The sequence below is a fragment of the Podarcis filfolensis genome (assembly GCF_964270895.1).
Source record: "Podarcis filfolensis genome assembly, chromosome: 2".
NCBI lineage: Eukaryota > Metazoa > Chordata > Lepidosauria > Squamata > Lacertidae > Podarcis > Podarcis filfolensis.
Genome location: NC_139605.1, coordinates 88,883,537 through 88,905,432, shown reverse-complemented (window position 1 = coordinate 88,905,432; position 21,896 = coordinate 88,883,537). Strand labels below are relative to the sequence as shown.

The window sequence follows — 21,896 nt, the reverse complement described above, 5'->3', positions numbered from 1 at the left end:
AGATGGGCGGGGTATAAATAAATTGTTGTTGTTGTAGCAGCTGCCAAACAATGGGATAAAATGGCTTCTAAGTACAGTAACAAAATGCAATGTGTTTTGAAAGTGTTGTTGTTTATTTGCAACAGACCATTAAGTGCAAGAGACTGAATGCAAGTTGAGGCACATGCTGAAGTACAGACACAAATTCTGCAAAGTTTACCTTTATCCCACCTTTAAATACAGGCTTCTATAGAATGAAAGAGGGATGCTGCCGCTTTATTGTCCAGCACTGCCTTCCCTGAAAGGCGGTTGCCTGCTACTCACCTGGGGCACACTCCAGTACAGAGAAGACTTCCCCCTTGGCACTGGTGAATGTAACGCCAGGCTTGCCTCCATTCTGCTGGCAAAGCACAGGAGTCTCGCTAGGCCACTCTGACGTCACTGGGGTCTGCGTCTGCGCCTCTCTCTCTTCCTTCTTTTCTGCCTCTGCCATGGCCTCCATCTTTTCTTCTTCCACAATCGCTACGTTGTCCAGGGTCTTCTTCAGATTCTCCTGCAGCTTCTTGATATCGTCCAGGAACTTCTTCTCGCGGGTGGGCTTCTCGGGTTCGACCGTCGGAGAAGTCGGGTAGCCTGTCAACAGCTGCTCAACGGTCATGTTCTTCAGGCTCTCCAAGATCTTGATGGCCTCCTTCAACTCTCGGAAGCTCTTGGGGGTCCCTTCCTTGCCTGATTTATCAGCTGCCAAGTCGGCCACTGCCATTGCCACAGCACCTTGAACTTGCTCCTCCACCTTTTTCACCTCTTCCACAGGTGGCTCCTCAGGCTCAGCTTCCTCTGCTTTGGAGTGGTCATCTTCCATGAGGCCGTTGTCCGTCTCCCAGCTGTCACTCTCATCTTCCCACTCATCTGAGGAGGCGCCACTCGTGCTGCCATCTATGGAATCAAGGTCTGTTTCTTCATCCATCTCGGATTCTATGTTATACAAATGCTAGAAGCCAGAGAGAGAGAGAGAGAGATCCATTAATTAAGAAAAGGTTTGTCATCCCACCAGTAAAAGGGGATGAGCTACAGAAGCATTTCTTCACGCTAAGGACACATCGGAAGCAGACACTGGGGGAGAAATTAGTTTGGTTTGCATTTTAATGCAAGTCTACCTGATGCTCACTTCCTAAAATAACACACGAACCAAAACACAGCTATCCTGCTCTTTCTGAATGGTGTGATGCACTTCTCCAACCAAAAATAAATAAATAAAAAGAGGACAAAGTATATATGAGGGAAAGTGTGTGCAAAATACTTATATTAGTGAAAGTCATGTACAAAAATGCTTTCTATTGTAAGGGAAAGCTACACCCCAAAACACAGCACCAGATTCAACTAACCGGAAGCAAGACCAAGGACTTCTGCAACTGCAATGGAGCTACCCCCTCCCACAATTCAGCTCTATGGGGAAGTTGGGAGAATCCCCAGAGAAGCGCTAAGGGGAAGGAGAGGGGAAATTGATGGAACAATCTGTTTAGTGCTCTGTGGAAACCTCCCTCATATATTAAGCAAAAACATGTACAATTTTCATGCGGACTTCAAAAAAATTGCACACATACTGATGTGGAAATGAGGAGAACTGAATTTGAAATTGAACGAATGAGTAGCTAAGAAAAAACAAAATGGACAGATTTGCCCATCGCTAGGCAAACTCCCACTGGACTGACTTTCAGGTGGATCCTACATGCCTCGACTGCAGATCTTATGCAATACCCATCTACAGGATTCTGAATCAGCACTTTACCCTCAAAAAGTAGGGCACCCTGGGTTAACTGGAGCAGTTTATAAAAAGGCTACAGTGAGCTTGAAGATCTGCAGCAGACTAGAGCAGCACGCATTAACTCTGCTAGACGGAAGATCCCAGGATACTGAACTCCTCTTAACAAGTCTATTTGCTCCATGCTGCCATTTATCACATTTCTCCCTTGCCGTTTTTGATAAGCTGCTTGATGTTTTTGTCGGAACAGGACCGAACCCTCCACTTTCAAAGTGACAACCTGTGAACTACACGGAAATGCCTATCGCTTTCCTCCTACACGGAGCTGTTCTTATGATCCGAATAATCCTCAGGCTGCTGCACTCCACAGCGCTCTTGTTTCCACGGTGTGCCCCTTCTGATCTCTGTTGTGTATATTAGGGATGTGACTTTTCAGAATACGGCCCTCTTGTCCTCCACCACCCAGCCCAATTTTCTTTCTGCTCAAACTGCAGGGGGATTTAACAAAGATGTCTTGGAGGTTGCATGAGATGTACAGATACCCTTCTGCATATGGGCTTCGGTACACCTTTTCACAGATCCCTGCCATGATGGAGGAAAAAAATATATATATATATAGAAGCATCGGTAGCTGCAGAAGTAGTTTCCTCGGGAACCTCTGTTTGCTGTACACCTTAATCTACAACCACAAATCAAATTAACAGGGTTTTTTTAAAACGATATAAACTTTTATTATAGGTTGGGTGCAGACTTGTATGGAGACAGTTGTCCTTTGTGGAAGTGTACGCCAGACCTGTGATCTGATCACATGTGACAGGAGTGGGAAGGGAGACAGCAGAGGGCTTTGTATCCCACTTCCATAGCTCAGGCACTGGACCATTCTGCTGCAATTAAAGGAGAACTGCTGGTTCAGAAAAAGAAAGCCTCGAATGCCAAGCATTTATGCACATGAACAGGCTTCTGAGGCAAAAGCAAACCACTGCGGGTGCTGGCTATAGCAGAGACGCAGCAGCTATCTGGAAATGAAGAGACCAGGCATGAGCTAAAAAGCTTTCAGTACTGCGGTCTCCTCTAACATTGCTTTGGGACAAATTTAGCTATAATGCCTCTCCCAGCGGATCTTTTTCACCTAGAAACACCAGCTTATGCAAGGATGCTACACACACTCTGATCATCAGTGTTCTAGAAGCAGGAAAACTGGAAATGGGGGCAGGGAGCATGGCTGCTGCACTGCAGATGTTTGAGCTAGTGAAACCCTTGGGGTAGTCAACAGTTTGCCCTCCAGATAAATGTTGGACTCAAACTCCCATAATCCTGGGCCACTGGTCATGCTGGCTGAGGCTGATGGGAGATGGAGTCTAACAGCACCTGAAAGTTGCCATGTTGCCTGCCCTGCCCCATAAGCTTATTCCCAAACCATTCTATTTCATCTGCTCCTCCTCCCTTTCTCTAATTCAACTAAGGGTATTATTTTACAATCGTTCATGCATGTGGAGACATGCTAGGGCAGTGCTTTTCCATGAACCCCGGGCTTCCTTGAAAGCTCTGTTCTGTCAATGAGATCCACTGTGTACAAGTGTTTATAACACAGCTATCGGAAAAGCGTTGAGGGCATGAACTGAATGCACCCTGCAATGTGTGACAACGTAGGCCAACAGTCCTAACCAGGACCCTGCTTCAACTGTGTGCATACCCTAGCACCTCCTTACAAAGAACCTTCTGCAATATGTAGAGTTTCCTTGACATGCAAGTAAATATGAAAAATTAGAAAGCTGTTGAACTAGAGCAATGGGTTTCTCCTTTGGGGTTTATTTTGGAGAAATGTGCCTACCTGCACTTGCTCTCTATGCAAGCGTTGAGAGGGCTACATGCTACACCTACTTTAACTCAAAAATTACCTTCATGGGAATCAGTGGCACAAGTGCCATAGCTGAGGTTTTATTTTATACCTTTCATCCCATCAAGGTGGCTCCACAGAGCCCTCAAAGCAGCTAATCATACGAGAAAATGAAAAGGATGGCTTGGATCCAAATAGCCCTTTGCGCACCATCCAAACAGGTCCTGCAAAGCTGCAGGAGATGGTTCTGGAAGGACACAAAAGGGTCTGCACACCCAGGAAGGTGAGAGCGGGGAAGCCCTATGGCATGAGTGGAACTCTGCTCGCAATTCCTTGGATCCACTTAAAATTGGGAGTGGGAGCATCTCCAGATGTTGGTGAACTCCAAATCCCATCAGGCACACCCAGCATGACCACTCATCGTTAGGGGCAATGGGAGCTGTGGTCCATCACCATTTGGATGGCCACATGCTCCTCTTCCCTGACTTAAGTTAAAATCCAGCAGAGAGAGTACAAGTCAGCAGCATCAGAAAACCCAAAACTCTATCTAGCAGTTCCTGCTGCTGTAACCTAAAGTTCCAAATAACTTGTTAATCTACAGGCCTCGACATGCAAAGGCCCACTGAAACAAAAGAAGTCTTCATCGACCTTCTGAAAACGTGTGAGGTGTATGTCAGAGATGCATGAGCAAGAAAAGGATGGGCTAAGGACAAAGGAGACCTGGACCATAAAGAAGGCTGATCGCCGAAGAATTGATGCTTTTGAATTATGGTGCTGGAGGAGACTCTTGCGAGCCCCATGGACTGCAAGAAGATCAAACCTATCCATTCTTATGGAAATCAGCCCTGAGTGCTCACTGGAAGGGCAGATCCTGAAGCTGAGGCTCCAATACTTTGGCCACCTCATGAGAAGAGAAGACTCCCTGGAAAAGACCCTGATGTTGGGAAAGATGGAGGGCACAAGGAGAAGGGGACGACAGAGGACGAGATGGTTGGAGAGTGTTCTCGAAGCTACCAGCATGAGTTTGACCAAACTGCAGGAGGCAGTGGAAGACAGGGGTGCCTGGCGTGCTCTGGTCCATGGGGTCATGAAGAGTCGGACACGACTAAACGACAACAACAAGGACAAAGGGGGAACTGCAGATTGCAGGCAGGAGCTACTAGCAAAATTCCTTGTGTATAAAATTTCCCTGCAAAGGCATTCCCTGCAAAGGCAGAAAATGAAAACGGAAGAAGCAAGTTTAGGCTGCAGAATAAAGAGACACCAGTAGTGCCACAAGTGGGTTTCATCAACAGCTTGCATCCAGAGCAGCAATTGCCAACCTTTTAGGACCAGGGGGCACATTTTTAATTCTCTGAGTGTGCAGAGGGCTCCAGTCACAAAATAGCTGCTTTTGGGGTGGGTGGGGGTGGCATACCACAAAATGGCTGCCACAAGCTGCATGGCTTAACCCAAAATTAGAGAGAAAGCCACTCCTGACAAGCTTATGCTTAACATGGGAAGTCAGCTATGTTCCGCTCATCCTGATTGTGAGATCGCACAATATTGATTTTACACACACACATATAGATGCTGCCACTGTCTAATAGCAACAAGAAATGTTCCTCAGTATCAGGAAAAATATACAAAGTGGCCACACCATACTCACTCTCATGTCACAGGAATTGCTTGGAAGGTTTTGCCCCATAGCTTTCTTTTAATGAAAGTTCAGAGTCTTGGGCATCAGCCCAGGAGCACAAGTAAAAATGTTCATGGGCACCATGGTGCCCACAGTCACTGACCTAGTGACCCCTGACTTAGAGCAATCCATTTCAAAGGTTCAACAAATTCAAAGCAAATCTAAGAGCTGATGAAAAGAGAAGAAACAAGCATTCCCAGTTTCAGACAAAATGCCCCCTCCTTGCTATAAAGGCATGGGACCCAATGAACAACAGCTCCACCAAGTAGAGGCAGCTTACCTGTGGCAGAACGATTGTCCTGGAGTTATCAGCCCACACAACTTCCACTTTGCTGCTGAAATCCACACGGGCCACCTGACCCACAGAGGGCTACGGAAACAAACACAACAAGCCTTAGAGCCAGCTTAACTCAACCTTCTGGAATACCAGCGGTTAGCAACTACTTTCTTCAAGCAAGTGGGGTGCATAAGCAAGAGAAGGATATCAACAGAGTAAGCCAAGAGAAATTGTAATGATTCTTGCTGCTGCAATTTTACGGAGGGGGACGTCACGCGCAGGACATTTCCCAAACAAATCCACCTCAAAGACAGTGAACTGTACATTAAAACGACCTCAGCGCTACTCATCTCCAGTCTCTCTGAAGAATCCATTTTTAAAGTATTTGACAGGGCTGCCATCTTGCGGTGGATTGAGGAACTGGCATTTTGAGCCTTTCAAACCCTTTCCCCCTCGGCAGATGGCGTCTTTATGTGGCTTTCTCACAGAGATGATCCACGCTAAACCTGGCTTTGTATATATGCTGAACATGTTCACAATAGGCTGTCTCTGTCACTTGCTCAGCAATGTTCAATACGATGCCGGAGACGAGAATTTAAAAAGCCCAATTAAAATTGTACCCGAAGCCGAGTGATATGTTGGTGTTCATAAGCTGTTTAGAAGTTTCAGGTCTGCAGATTTCTCTGCACAGCTTCATTACTGAAGAAGGCAATTAGGAAGAGGCACGATGGCCTTTTAGGCTATTAATTCACGCATGTATCATCTCTCCACTCAAATTATGTAAGCTTTACGCTTCTGCGGCCGATAGATTCCGATGACCTCATTGTTACGTTCCGGTTAGCTATTGCATCTGCTACAAGGGGAGGACCTCAGTTCTATGTATGTGCCGAAAGAGAAGAGCCTCCCTTCTTCTAGAAAGTGTGCAAGGATGCATGTCTATTAGGAACACTAAGCAGGACAAGATGGCCTATTCCTTTTCAGTCCAAACCAAGGCACAGAGGAATCTGACAACTGCATTTCCCCCTCCCGCAGTATTAGGCCCCAAGGACATGCAAGACCTACCTCATTTTCACCAACTGAAGCACCATCCTCCGCATTGCCAATACGGATCACAAAATCAGTCGTGCGGAAGCGGAAGTCTGGGTGATCAGCGATGTCATACACACTGACATCCTCCTCCTCCCCAATCAGCTGGCAAAGAACACACCATGTTTAAGACCAATCCTCGTTCAGATTTTCCAATTCCTAAATGCTTCCAAGAACAACAGCCTGAAACTCAAGACATTCTGCTCAATGCTGCTGCATTGAGATATCTGGTACAAGGCCTCATGCATATATAATCTTTAAAAGAGCTCTGAAGAGTTGACTAAAACAGGTAGGCACTCACAACTTTTACCACAGTGCGGTGGAAGATTCAGAACAAGAAACCTCCACGTGCATTTCCAAAGTGGTAGAGTCACGTGAAAGGAGGACTGTACAGTCCTGTCCATCTGCACCAAGCTCTAACCTTCTACAATACACTCATTCAGGGCTCCTGTTCTCCCCCACATGGCACCAAAACAGAGGATGAGAACAAATCAATCTGCCCAGGTTAACATTTAACATAAAGGAGGATCCAGTAAGAGGATCTGAGAGTATCCTCTCAGGTTAGGAGAGGTTACTTACACCTAACCTTGATCTGGCATTGAAAAAAGATAAAATCCGCATTAGGGTTTATTGGGGAAAAGATTGGAAAGGAAAAAAGTCAGCGCAGTATCTATCACTTTTAAATACAGCTTTTCCAGTATACTGAAGTGTACAATGAATAAAAGTCCACATAAACATAATAAGGGCACACAAGACGAGGACCTTTGCTTCTTACCTCAACATCATCTCCACTAGGCCTCAACTTGAACCATTTCACCACACAGGTGCGGCCAACATGGTCACCTGACTGCACCACTCCATACATCCCAGGATCCTGAGAACCCTGTGCTATTTAGGGTTGAAGAAAGAAGACTCCAATAAGAGAGAGCAGCATACTGAAGCGTCAAATCCTCTTTCTCTAGAGGCTTAGGCAAACAACAGTGGGAAAAGGACTAATATTCCACCAGGATTAGAATAATAGGATTGCAAAATTGGAAGGCACCCCAAGGGTCATCCAGTCCAATCGCCTGCAACGCAAGAATCTCAACTAGATCAGGCATGTCCAACAGGTAGATCGTGATCTACCGGTAGATCACTGGACGTGCATGGTAGATCACTGGTAGATCACTGGCTCCCCCCAAAGAAGCTCAATAACTTTGGCTTCCCTAAAGAGGCTCAACATTTTAGCTCTGCACCCCCTCAAAAAACAGTGCTTTTTTCCCTCCTCCCTAAAAAAGCTCAACAACTTGACCTGAACCCCACAAAAGGGGGTAGATAACTGCCAGTTTTTAACTCTGTGAGTAGATTGCAGTCTCTTGGGAGTTGGCCACCCCTGAACTAGATCATCCATAACAGATGGCCATCCAACCTCTGCTTAAAAGCCTCCAAAGGAAAGAGAGTCCACCACCTCTCATGGGAGTCTGTTATGGACTGGAAGTCTCTTAATAGATAAGTAGAAAGTATATTCAAACACTTACTTGCGCTCCTTGGGTCATATTCAACATAGAATTAAGTGGATTGTTTCCCTCTCCTCCCCCTGTGCACCCACTAAATCTGGTCTGAGGGTTCCCCCAACTCTCTGGAGCAGATTTGGGGATAGCATGGGGCACACATAGGGGGGAAATCACACTGCGCTAGTGCTAATCCTATTTAAATGAATACAGCCCCTTTTCCTTTCATCTATGGTCCACTAATGAAAATACTGTATGGAGACAGATTTTAGACACAAACTGAAGAGTGGCTTATTTTCTTTGGAGAAATTCTATCTGCCAAATATAATAGGCACAGTTGCCATATTGTATCTGAGGTACTTGATATCTCAAGAGGAGGACTACCTGTATGTTTTTTTTGAAACACCAGGATAGATCAATTTACAATATGGTGAATAGGCAAAAACACCTTTCACTACTGCCTGAATACGAAGGGGTGCCACATTTTCCAATTTATTACTTTAACAATTGTGAGGGTCAAAGATCATCAACAAGATAAGATTCTCAGGAAAAATGGTAAAAGCGGACAATGTTGGTGTTATTACATTCAATGTCTAAAGATCAAGACTCAAAACACAATTGTAAAGGTGAAAAACCATGCACATCACACCAATTACCTCTTTTGTCCACCACAAAATCCCCAGGGCAAAACTCATTGTTGTCCAAGTGATGGACAGGAAACAGCTCATTGGAACGAATGGTTTTCTCCACTGTGCCATCCTGCCACATCACATCAGCTGAAGTCATTGTGGTCACCACTTCCACAGCAACCCTGTGACCAAAAAAGGCAGCGAATTACAGAAGACGCCTCCTACAGCAAGTGGAGTCAGACAAAATGGGGCCTTCTGATCCCACCAATAGCAATCACATCAGATGAAACTGGATCCTTTCAACTATGTGCTTCAGCAGCTTCTGTTCTCATCAAGCACCAACCATTGTTCTATCTAACTGGGAAGAACAAGTGGCCCAAAATGTCTCAAGAATGATCTTGGCCAGCTGCTGCAGAAAACACTCTGGGTACCACTAATTTCTAAAAAAGCTTTTATATATATTTTTAGGCTTGAAGGACACGATTCAAGATGAACTTGCAATTTTATCTAATTGGCTGGAAGCAATGGGTAGTGACTAACAGATAACCTAGCTGTCCGTACTGTATGTACTTGATTTTAAACCACCTTATAGTCAAAATGGTGACGCATGCCTATTGCCTCACAGCTTAATTTCCCCCTCTTTTTGATGGTGGTAAAAGAGGTTGGACTGACATCTTACAGCTGAATGGGCATGATACTGCAGGTCATATACAGTACAGTGGTACCTCGGGTTAAGAACTTAATTCGTTCTGGAGGTCTGTTCTTAATCTGAAACTGTTCTTAACCTGAGATACCACTTTAGCTAATGGGGCCTCCTGTTGCCGCCATGCGATTTCTGTTCTCATCCTGAAGCAAAGTTCTTAACCCGAGGTTCTATTTCTGGGTCTGTAACCTGAAGCGTCTGAAGCGTCTGTAACCCGAGGTACCACTGTACTTCTTAAAGCAGGAGTGGAGAACCCTAGGCCAATGGTTTAAACGTAGTCCCCCAAGCCCCTCTATTTGCCCTTCCTTGGGACTCTTCACAGGCCTCTCTATCTCCCCTCCCCAGCCCCATCCAGTACTGGCCCTTGACTATGTTTGCCTGGATGGAATGCGCCAACCAATGCGGATAATGCTTTTTCCTTCCCTTGATGGAGGATACATAGGAGTGTGGAGTGTATGTGTAGAGACTAGTGTCCTGTATAAAGAGTAAGTGCTACCTTTCTTTACTGCTCTGTCCTCCTTGACTCCATTTCTGAGGTGCAGGGATCTGGAGCAGAGCCCCCTCGCCCCACCCCCACATCTCATCCTCCACCCCTGCCAGCTGACGCCCTCCGCTTCATGCCTTCCATTGGCAGTGGCCCGGACGCTGAGACCGAGGCAGAGCTCCGAGTCACCGGCTGCAAGCTCATTCAGGCCCCCGGGATCCTCCTGAACCCCCTTAGCATATTTATTGTGGCCTCTTTCTCTCTCCTGCCTGGTGGACTCAACTACCCACCCAGCTTGCTCCCCTCATTGGCCACTTTTGCCACCACATAGGCCAAGATGTGGATGAAGAAGTGGGAGGAGCTGGTGGTGGATGGGCTGTGGCACCGCTGGATTTCCCAGATGGCCTCTACACCGAGAGCAGCAGAAACGCCAGAATGGAGAAAATTCTACTCCAAACACTTTCCAAAAGTGTTTTTTAAATCCCCACATATATCGGAAGGCATCCGTTTATAAGGCTGCAGTAGAAACTGGGGTTTTGGGTTACTTGGTTCCAGTGAATGGGAAAAGGCAGTCAGACTGGTGCCTTTAATTGGGTTAATTTTATTCATTCTACAGAGATCTGTGAGGCCTGAATTCACACACTCGCCTCATACTGGGCATCCATGGAGTCATCGCAGTTTGCTCTTTGCATTTCTCTTGAAACATGACCAAGGTGAACGTTCTACACAGGCTGTCGAACTAAAAACCCATCCTTATGAGGTTGCACAAATCCTTGTGCCACGGGCATTTTAAACATGAACTCACATTTGACTGTGAAAACTCAGAACTGGCAGGATTTAACGGCATGTTTAAGGGCAGCCTTACCTGTCGCCTGGCTTAAACTCACGGGAAACCTTGGTTTTCTTCTTCTTATGTTTCCTCTTGAGGTTTTTGATGGAGAGTGGGATACTCTTCTTGCGCCCTGTGCCACTGCCGCTTTGGGAAGAGGCTGTGGAGCTGGCAGAAGAGGTCACAGAGCTGGTGTCGTCTGTGTCATCTGCTGCTTCGTCGTCAGCATCCTGTTCTATTGACTGGAGCTTGTAGTCTGAGGAGCCATCATTCCGCTTCAGAACAAATGGTGGTTGCAACTGCAGCCCAGCTGCTTCGCAAGGGACGCCTTTTCCCGTTCCATCAAGGTGCTCTTCCTTTACTTCTTGTAAGCTTACAGCATCATGGGCAGAGTCCTCTAGTTCACATTTTAAGCCGGCTTTAGGTTCTTCAGATGGTTGGTCACCTGCTGCGGCAGATTCTGCTTCAGGGAGGTCAAGGGCACCCTGCGAGTCTGGGGATATGGACATGATCTTCACTATCTGCTTCTTCAACAATCTCCTCACCTACAGAAAATAAAGGATGGTCAACAGATGTAGCCCAAGATGTAGGAAGAGTTTTTAGCCAGAACTCATGCTGCTGAGTTGAGCAGATGAACGGTTTTGTATTCTATGCAATTCTTGGACTCTATTTTCCTTTAGCATTTTGGCCCTTGAGTTAAGACAGCTTTCACTGGAAGACTGATGGGCAAGTCTTCCTTGCTAGCCCGGAGTTCTCTACAGGAGTAGTGACCACTCTATTGAGAAGCAACAAGCAACTGGGTTGCATCCAGCAATCTTGTCCCATTAGCACAAGGACTTCTGCCTGTACACTTGGCTCAATTCAAAGGACTTCCTTGCCCAGAGCAGATATTGGGGGGGGGCACAGGGGGGAGAGGAGAGGGAGAGGAAGTCCTTTTGCATAGGCAGAGGGGTCCTTGTACCAACATTACTAAAACCCACAGTGGTTATGAATGGCTGACCCAGGAAACACCCCTGGCAAGCCATTTCTAGATTTCTCCATCAGAGTGACTCAGTTCTGGATGTCACAAAGTAGGTCCAGTCCATTAAGGAGAGCAATGAAGACAAACCAGCACGACAACATCATGTCACTTTCAGGAATCCAAGGTGATGTGGATAAAAGCACAAGTAGCCAAAGGCCAACAGAGGCCTTAAAGAGGCCAGCATTGGGCCAGGAAAATACAGTAAGAGGAGAGTGTGGAGGAAGAGACTTTAAAAGTTCATAAATGCTGTAAATGCACTGGCAAGGTGAAACACAACAGTTCTCAAGACATTCTTAAGAAGACCTTATTAATATACTATGTTGCCCAGTTGCGACTCAGTTGCCTAGCCTTCTTTACAATGTACCTCTCTCATCAATTTTTTCTTAATAGCACCATTACTATGGTTTTCTGTTCAAACTTATTTCTTAAGTATGTTTACTGGCATTTAGCAGAAATTGCACTGCAAAAAGTGGCAGGAACAAATCTCTGAAGTCGTGAAGCTATCCTTGCTTTCCAGGAGGAAGATTAACTTTTTCTAGGAGGACTTCATATCCCCAACACTACATCTAGCTTCATAGCAATAAATCTAAAGCCATTATACCTTAATGTTAAGTCGTGGAGGGAATAACAAAGATTCAGCTATGATTAAATATAAAACTAAAACCTTATTCATTAGTCAAAGCCAGCAGAGCACCGTCCCCAACAACGGTACTCCCCACCAGATTCTGTTCTCTTTCCACCCAAGAGCCACTCACCCCAACAGAAAGTTTAGTAATCAATTTATACATTTAACCCCCCCCCCCAAACTCCTGTCACTCTAGTTTAGGGACTGAGAACCTCCAGCCTGTGGGCAATTTCCCCCAAATTGCACTCACTTGCCCCACATCTGACATTATATGCGCAACCAGGTGTGTGGCAGGTATAGACATGGCTGGATTGGAAGAGCAACCGACTTTCCCAATGGGGAACTGCAGCTGATCCCTGCAGAAAGCAGGATTGAAGTCACTGCCCATCAGCTAGTTTGTGGTGGCAAGTATCAATATAAAAACCTAAGTTCTTGGGCTCATTACAGTCTATAATGTGTCATAACTGACACAAGGCAATTCAGAGTATTGTCATGTCAACACATACCAACACAGAGAAAAGTGAGGTTCCCAACTGTGTTTCCCTCATATTGCAAATACAAAAGGTGGGGAGAAAGAGAAGAGGATGTGTGTGGGAGAATCAGAAAGCGGAATACTTTAAACATTATTTTTCTGCACCGTCAGTTCTCCCCTGTAAATGCGCAACCCAGATGTTAGTAACTGGTTCCCACATATATCCTGCCAAGTTTCAAAACCAGAAGTACGTCATGATGCGGAGAAAATTCCCTAGGAGGTACTTGCACAAGAGAACTTCCAGGTTTAGGAGGCATTTATGCTCTCCTCCCTCCCTAAGTGTCCTCATACCTACAATCCTCTCACTACAGCAAATAAGAGCTTAGAAACCTGGATGGTAATATTTAGTTGCACTAACTGGAGTGGATACCATTTAGGTTGCCCCCATTGAGTTCTGTAACAAAGGAAATAAGCAGCATCTAAGGCAGCCATGAGAGGAGAAAACATGTCAATTATTCCAGACACTGCCATCATCAAGGGCAGGCCATGCTCCTGTCTCCAGGTGATAAGATATTATCTACTTCTATAGCAAAATGCAAAGCACTGTTGTCAGGGGAGCAAGACCTGCCAACACCCCTTCTGCCTGGTGACCTCAACCAGCAGGAGCCTCCTCTGTCAGGATGGGGAGATAAGTGTTGCTGTGAATATTATACAGATTTCAGTTAAAACATGCACTTTCCTCCTGGCATATCTCTATCATGCGGACGGACATGAATCTTATTATTACTAATTTAGAAGATTATCAAAATTATACAAAATGAAGTTAGAATTGGCTAAGCTGCTCTTAAAAAGGTTAAGATAACCTTTCCCTGGAGGAGGAATTATGGCACTTAAAAAGAATGACACCTACAAATAGACTCTTCTTAAGCAATGTGGGTTTATCTAGAAAGAGATCAACAAATGTCAAAATCTGCTGATGAGTTTACATGGAAAAATAAGCTATTTAGAACACTAACAGCCTTTTTGGAGGAAGGTGGCATTTGAATGCTGAAATTGGAGACAGGAGGAAGTTCAAGGCTTTTAAAAAACAGATATAGAATAAGTGTTTAGTACAGTACCTTTTCAGGCTTTACGTTGGATACGAAACAAGGACAGGCCATCTGCAATATTAAACACCACAGTTTTGGTATTATTGATGAAAGCATGGGAATATTTGAAGAGGAAAATTAAGTCCAAAGAAATGATTCACAGTTTGATTGCATCTTTTTCATATTTTAACCCAAAGGGGAGATTTAGAAAATTTTGGTTCTGTTTTCTTAGAAGTAAATTCTGATTTTGTAGGAAAAAAAGACCACTATAGTGACACATGAAACCACTTAACGCAGGCTGCTAAACTAGTGAGCTAAGCAGACAGACAACCATGTTTCGTGGCCTGTCAGACGCTTAACAACCTCCCTCAAAAAGATCACAAAAACAGGGGGTTAATTGAGCCTATGGTAAACCACTATTAATGCCTGTAGACTGCACTTGGTTGGATCTGCAAGCAGGATTAAGGAATGTAGTCCCCTCAATTCTCATTAAAGAAATACTGTAATGAGAGACACAGACCTACCTGTTACTAACAGAGCTAAGCAAATTGCACTATGAACAGTTAGAGTAAATTGTCCATAAACTAAAACTACAAGGGCAGAAATGAAACTTAGCACGTTATTACAACAAGACACTGGAAGACGCTGATAAGCTGTCCTATCCAAGTTAAATAAGAGCATTCTTTAGAAATATGTGAATTTCCATATTTTGTTCATTATTAACAAATATGTTAAACTCTTTTTCACTGTCAAAAGTAGCTGCTAGAATGGTATACATCTGATAATGGAAAGATACCAAAACCCTCAATATATTTGAATGGCTATTAAAGTGAAGATATTTAGCAATTGTAAGTATTAAGAAGCTGCATCCACAGGCTAGGCAGGAAAAAAAAAATAAATTCACTGAAACATAAGTAGAGCAGAAAGGTCCAAAAGTACTTCAAAAAGGAAGGAGGCAGCTATATCTAGCACAGTACACCTTAGCTGTATTATTTTAATTGTGTAGTTTCCTTTCTACACTTGGTAGAAGTAATATAAACATGCATGGGAGAGGGACAGAAACCATGACAAATGCATATTCATACTTGACCTAAGAGAGGTGCTTGTTAAATTCAATCGATACACACAATTCTGAGCTAGTTACTTTCCCCCTCACTATGCAATGAAGTGAATGAATAATCTCGGGGGGGGGGGGATCCCATGTAAGCGTGAGTTGTAGAGAGCCACTGACCTGGGTTGAATCTAGAAACATACAAAAAATGCTGTGAAAGTGCTTTTTTAAAAGCATTTTGAAAAATATATTGAATTTGCCATAAGCTTGCCATTGCCATCTAGTGTCACATTTGTATAATAAACTTAAAACACACGTAAAACATTCTGTTTGCAGCTGTATAGCTGAGTCCCTGCTACACATATAACACCAAGCCAAACCATGCCTTAGTGGGAATGTGCAGACTCTTGGAGAGGCAATTGTGGGTGCTTTTCAAATTCTCTGCTCCTGCTGCGCTGTTCTGAGCCAAGCAATGGTTTGGCTCCATCTTTTTGTCTACACCCAGGGCTGGTGGTTTGTTTTGCTCTAGACAATCATGAGCCCAGGTTTGGACAACACACTAAGCCAATATCATTGGTTTAGCTTAGAACAGTAGCAAACAGGGCCAGAAGAGGAGCAAAGCAGCTGGGACTTCTCCAGGAAGGAGCCTGTGCATTCATGCTAAGTCATGGTTTGGATAAATATTACATGAGAACAGAGCCACTGTCTCAGAATGGTGGAATGAATATGTTGGATGGTCAAAGCTAAAAAAAGAGAGAATTTTTTTCTACTCGAAATCTCTGAAAGAATTTAAACAACCACCTGCAATGTGGATTCTAAACAAATCTCCATCTCGCATTTAGGATCACTGAAGGGGCCAATCAACAGAGATTTACTCTGAAGACAGAGACCATCAGTGGAATGCATCAAAATCGGGTAGACATTCATATGCCCGTTAACATATTTTTCACATAAATTGATTTTTCACATAAAATAAATCACTTCTCAATCAGTTCTTATCTAATGAATGCAACAGTTGCCAAATGAAGGCAAACTCATCCCATAACAACTCTGTCTATAGACCATTCAGCTCAACAAGTTCACATTTTCTCTGATCATCAAGTATCATATCTTTTGTGCCACAGTGCTACTGGCAATTTGCTTTCTTAACTGTGGGATCACACAGTTTCACTGAGCCACTGCCTCCTTCCTGACATATATTTTAGAGAAACATGAACACCAGACATGGAATTATGGTTAAGGCTAAGCAGGTACTTCACTTAATTGGTATTCTTCTGGCACCTGAAGATGGTTAAGAATATTGGTTAAGCAGGGCACCAACTCAAGCCCTAATTGCAATCAACACTGGTGCAAGTATTTCTCTTACGTGTGGGTAAGGGAAAATGTGCTCTCAATACAGAGGAGGCTGCAGAAGGAGTACAAGGGTGCATAGTTCCCGAAAGCTCACTACCATTATCTTAATCACATCAGCGGATTATCATCTTAACAAGACTGTCAAAACAGTCTAGAGAAATTCTGAATAAAAGAACTTTCCAAAGAAGTTTGATGTTCTGTGAAGCAGTTTGATATTATCAGCCAAACGATGCCAGCATACATACCTTTTTGGCAACAGATCCTTCTCCCAGAACACAGTTTCTCTCTGGGCACTCACATGTGATTTTTGCCGGCTCCACCTTCTCAGGAAACACATAGAGACACCTTTCTCCAAGTTGCCGCTCAGCATGGTCAAAGCACCCCAGGCGCTTTACCCTGTCAAAAACAAGGTGACCGTGATACCACCTTACTGCTGGCTGATACAGTTTTCCCCAAAGTCCTAGCACTGCCTGACACCTCATAGAATCATAGAATTCTACCTCTACAGGGGCTTTCATATACTTACAAGATGATAACTTTTTTTGGGGGGGGGGGGAACTGTTTAGGAGACAATGACAGTACTTCCTCATTTTACATGGGTTTAGGCTTAATTCAACAGTGCAAAAGTATTTGTTAATGCAGGACAAAGGGGAATGTTCTCTTATATGAAGCATACTATGAAGTTTGAATGTGCAGGAGGAAAATAAGCAGATTGTTAAAGTCCTTTTGCTCTGTAACAGCACACAAACAGCTGTACACATGCCATTTCAGATTATTAGATCATTCACCATCCCACCTCAAATGTTTGCACTAAATACTATAGCAATAACTTTGTTTTCATCCAAGTAAACTATTGCTTTTCTGGTAGCAGCCTTCTGGCAGAAAGTAATTTAATGGGGGAGTGCTTTTAGGGTATTAATATGAAGAACTCCTTACCTAGACAAGTTCTCTTGGGTGATTAAAGACGGTGGGGGACTTATACTATCTGTACCTCCAGGACAGAAACTTTTAGTGATCCAAGTCACTTTCAACTCCACCACCTGCACCTAAGGAAAACAAGGCAGAGGAGAGAAGAGAATGGTTTTAGAAAATTTCACGAGATTAAATATCAAGTAGCATTTTGTTACTGAAGTTGTTAAGACACTCATACTTTGATATCTTTTGTCCAACACACAGAATGCCTTTAGTTTGTCTAGGACTATTATCTTGGTTTTGGTGCTGCATAACCGTATCAGACCTAAGTAGCTATAGCATGAAGAAGCAGTTATTTGCTTTTTGGAAACAATTCAAACAAACCTGCTTTTTATCAAGCTGGCATCACTTACTGAGGATTGTTCCATTCATATACCAACATTGATACAATCTAAAATAAAGGCTATTTTCATCCTACAGATTTTTCATGGCTGGGCTTGAGTGGGGACTCAAATCAAAGAACCAATCAGGGAGTGGAAGTGAAAATGGGGTCATTTCTAGTTTAACCAAAGTACAAATGATAGACGAGGTCCTCACTCACAAGTTGTACATAATTTAAAAACAATTATTGATCCTAAACTTTTGTAGAATATTTTTTCATCGCGTTTGGTTCAAAGGACACAATGCAGCTTGTTTTACGGAAAACTCCAGGCAAGGCAGTGATCCCTTAACACAGTCAAGTTCACTGAGCCATACCTCTTCCACCACAACTCTGAACTTGCTCTTTGTGCTAAGAACAGGTTTCACTCCTGAAAGCCACTGCACATTCGAGAAGACTTTCGATGGGCCAATGAGAACTTGCCCGGGGTAAAAGCCATATGAATCATCGAAGAAGAGGCCCTGAAAAGAAGAAGCAATACAAGAGAGAAGTGCATGTCAGACCCAGGTATGATTAAGACCACATTTTGTCCCTGTGGAACGAGATTCCTGCGTTCCGGTCCAATGCTAGTCACTAACAAAATTCTTAAGTGAACAGAACGTGTTCTAAGATTCCTTGGTCCTGAAGTGCTCTTTCTCTGCTACAGTCAACCACAACAGCAGTTTCTAAGGCAACTAGGGAAATCTTAGGTACGAAGGATAATGAATAGTGGAGGAAACATCATAAGGTACTAGAAACGAACAGATCCTAGTTTCATTTGAATTACTTCAGTACCAAGTAGCAGGTGGAAAATCTACCATGAAAATATGATTGAATTATCTTCAGTGGCTTCTGGAGTTCTTGCATTCAATGGCTCTATTTCCCTAGTTATAAAGGTGGAAACAATTGTTCCTAACATATGAAATTTCAAACAGACAAGGTGGACATCTGAACAGTGTGAGAGCTGTAAATTTCTTGACACCCGTAATAACAATGTGATAATAATAATTTATTATTTATATGTTGCTCATCTGAGTGGGTTGCCCCAGCCACTCTGGGAGGCTTCCAACAAATTAAAAACATTAAACACAGTAAAGCATCAAACATTAAAAACTTCCCTATACAGAGCTGCATTCAGATGTCTTCTAAAAGTCAGATAGTTGTTTATTTCCTTGACATTTGATGGGAGGCCGTTCCACTGGAGAGGGGGGTGCCACTACTGGGAAGGCCCTCTGCTTGGCTCACTTCTTATAATGATGGAACCGCCACAAGGTGCTCAGAGCACTTACTGACATTTTCTACTGATATCCAACCCATCTTTGCAAATTGCTAAATTCTTTGCTATAACGTTTTCCTTTTGGTAAGGCATTTCACAGTTCAGTAATCCTCAAATTAAATACAGACTTTGCTTTGGAGGCACTGTGACTCAGCCTCCACATTTTAGGCTGATTTGGAGGTTCTAAGTGTGGGCTTTTTCTTTTATACCTTTCCCTTCCCATATATGTCTCAAAAGTACTCAAAAGTACCCATCTCCTGCAACTTTTTCCATTCTCCTTTCACACATGCTACAGTGTGGTTAGGGGGCTGGGCTGTGGAGGCTGTGGTCCTGAGGCCCACTGGTGGGTCCTGGTCCACCATTTGAGAGTAAGCTGATCTGTTGATTAATGATGTTTTCTGTGTTTGTGCTCTATATGGGGCTACAACTAATCCAGAATGTGGCTGCCAGAATGGTGACTTGGAGCAGCCACCGGGACCATATTACAGTACACTAGTCCTGAAAGACCCACATTGAATTGTGCTCTGAAATGTACTTGGAGCCAAAGTATTGGTGCTGACCTTTAAAGCCCTAAACGGCCTCTGCACTGTATACCTAAAGTAGTGTCTCCAACCCCATCGTTCAGCTCATACAATGAGATCCAGCACCGAGGACCTTCTGGCGATTCCCTCACTGCGAGAAGTGACGTTAAGGGAACCAGGCAAGAGGGCCTTCTCAGCAGTGGCACCCACTCTGTGGAATGCCATCCCATCAGATGTCAAAGAGATACAGTAAGTAACTATATAATCTTTAGAAGACATCTGAAGGAAGCACTGAATCGGGAAGTTGTTTATGAATAATGTTTCATTGTATTTTTATATATTCTGTTGGAAGCCACCCAGAGTGGCTGGGGCAACCCAGTTTGATGGGCAGAGTATAAGTAAGTAAGTAAGTAAGTAGTAATAATAATGATGATGATGATGATGATGGTGTATAGAAATATTCTTATATGAAAACATGTACTTTCTCCCATATAAATGGAAGGCTGTCAATCACTGTGTGGGGGAGAGGCACTTTACTATTGTTGTGGTAGCAACGAAGCCTGCTCCTTACCTCCAAATTTCAAACACTGGATAATCCATCAGATAGATGTGAACCCCACAAGTGGGACCCATATAATAAAAGGTATCTCTACAAACTGAGAACTATTCTAACAAAGAAGGGGAACTTACTGAGTCGCTGACATGTGGACAGACATCATAGAGCTTTGCTGCATCCTCTGTGCTCATAGAACACCTAAGGAAAAGCAAGAATTGTTAAAAACACACACAGAGATTTTGCAAGAGTCAGCACTACTTTTTTAATGGCAAATATGTGTTAGCATGCTCTTATATCTAGATTTAACAACACTAAGCCATGCAGATGGAAGATATTGGATATCATTCCATTTAAAAAGTACTATTCAATGTGTTTAATCTGGAATAGGTATGGAGATGCTTTGAGAAGTATTACAGGTCAGGGACAAACTATCATATTATCTATCATATCATATTATCTATCATATCATATCAAACTATCATATGGGGATTATCTAATTGATTTTTAAATTTTATTGTCATTCATGTTTTTATACTGTATTTTATGCTGTTTTTATAATTAAGTGTTTTAAAGTGTTCTAAATTTGTTGTTAGCCACCCTGAGCCTGGTTTTTGAACCGGGAAGGGCAGGGTATAAATAAATTATTATTATTATTATTATTATTATTATTATTATTATTATCCCCTACGACAATTTTGTAGGATTTGCACAGGCAGCCTATATTAGGGGTGAGGAAGCTGCAGTCTGCAAGGCCTAATTAGGCCCACCAGTCCCTTTTGCCCAAGCCTCACTTATCTGCCCTTTGCCTGATGTAATATATGACATCAGGTGTAGGACCAGTAAAACTGTAGCTGGATCAAAAGGGGGCTCGGCTGATTGGTGGCACCTGCGAAGTCCTGTGTCACGTACTTTGACACCCCCCACTATCAGCTGATTGTCTGTGCTTGAAGAAAGCCCTGCATGGCCAAAGCTTCAACAATCAACTGGAATTGGCTGTGGAAGGGAGACCCCCCCCCACTTTGGAATCTTCCTAGTGCTGTCGAGGGGACTGCAGGAAGCAGCTTAGATTCAAAGTGATTACTGCGATGCTTTGAATGCAAACTGCTTTCTCTGGAAAGAAAAAAAAAATCAGTTTAAAACCTGAGCTTTTTTTTCTTTCCAGAGAAGGCAGTCTTCAAACCAATGGAGGAAGCATTTTGAAGGTGAACTGCTTTCTCAACAGAAGGCAAGATGATCCATTTTTAGGAACATTTTGCCCCCCTGCAGAGACTCCAAAGGGGCTCCCTGTCACCAACGATCAGATGATGGACAGTTGCAGCAACCTGCTTTGAGCTTTGTCAGGTGTCAATCACCTGTTGCCATTGTGACATCAGATGATTCACTGGTGGGGGGTTCTGCCTAGCTGTTGAAGTTGGGCTACACATGTGAAGGAGGAGGAGATACTGATCAGGTTCACTGACCAAATCAAGGTCTGGCCTATATCTTACCGGGTCAAATTCAAGGTGCTAAGATTAAAGGCTTTATGTGTTAAAGATGTGGGACCTGGGTATTTGTTGCAGCATCTCTCCTCATACCAAACTACCTGAGTCCAGAGAACCAGTCTCTTTTGGCGCGGGGGGGGGGGGGGGGCTTCAGATGCTTGCCTGCATAGCTGAGCGCACAAGCATAGGAAGATCTTTAGCAATATAACTGCCCGGTCCTGTGAGTGTTTATGCAGACGTTCTATCAAGTTTAATGGGACTTGTCCCATGAAGTCAAGGTGCACAGGATAGCTGAAATCTGCCACCCTTCCCCAACCCGGTGCCCCCTCCAGTTGTTTTGGATGACAACTCCCATCAGCTCAAGCCAG

The 21,896-nt window shown here is 43.8% G+C and overlaps 1 protein-coding gene across 2 annotated transcripts in view; it reads right to left on the bottom strand.

Moving 5' to 3' along the window:
- The window catches only part of UBE2O (ubiquitin conjugating enzyme E2 O), a 63,420-nt gene that overhangs the window by 7,588 nt on the left and 33,936 nt on the right, over positions 1 to 21,896 (bottom strand). Inside the window, exons 5-15 of one of the 2 annotated variants that reach the window (XM_083597858.1) lie at positions 20,182 to 20,245; positions 18,033 to 18,176; positions 17,301 to 17,410; positions 16,610 to 16,760; positions 13,991 to 14,032; positions 10,791 to 11,299; positions 8,766 to 8,920; positions 7,395 to 7,507; positions 6,596 to 6,724; positions 5,537 to 5,626; positions 304 to 970 (exon numbers count right to left, since the gene is read on the bottom strand). In XM_083597858.1, coding sequence (XP_083453984.1) covers positions 304 to 970; positions 5,537 to 5,626; positions 6,596 to 6,724; positions 7,395 to 7,507; positions 8,766 to 8,920; positions 10,791 to 11,299; positions 13,991 to 14,032; positions 16,610 to 16,760; positions 17,301 to 17,410; positions 18,033 to 18,176; positions 20,182 to 20,245 — 2,174 coding nt within the window. The remainder of the gene's footprint in view (positions 1 to 303; positions 971 to 5,536; positions 5,627 to 6,595; positions 6,725 to 7,394; positions 7,508 to 8,765; positions 8,921 to 10,790; positions 11,300 to 13,990; positions 14,033 to 16,609; positions 16,761 to 17,300; positions 17,411 to 18,032; positions 18,177 to 20,181; positions 20,246 to 21,896) is intronic. The other variant, XM_083597857.1, reaches the window with a different exon arrangement.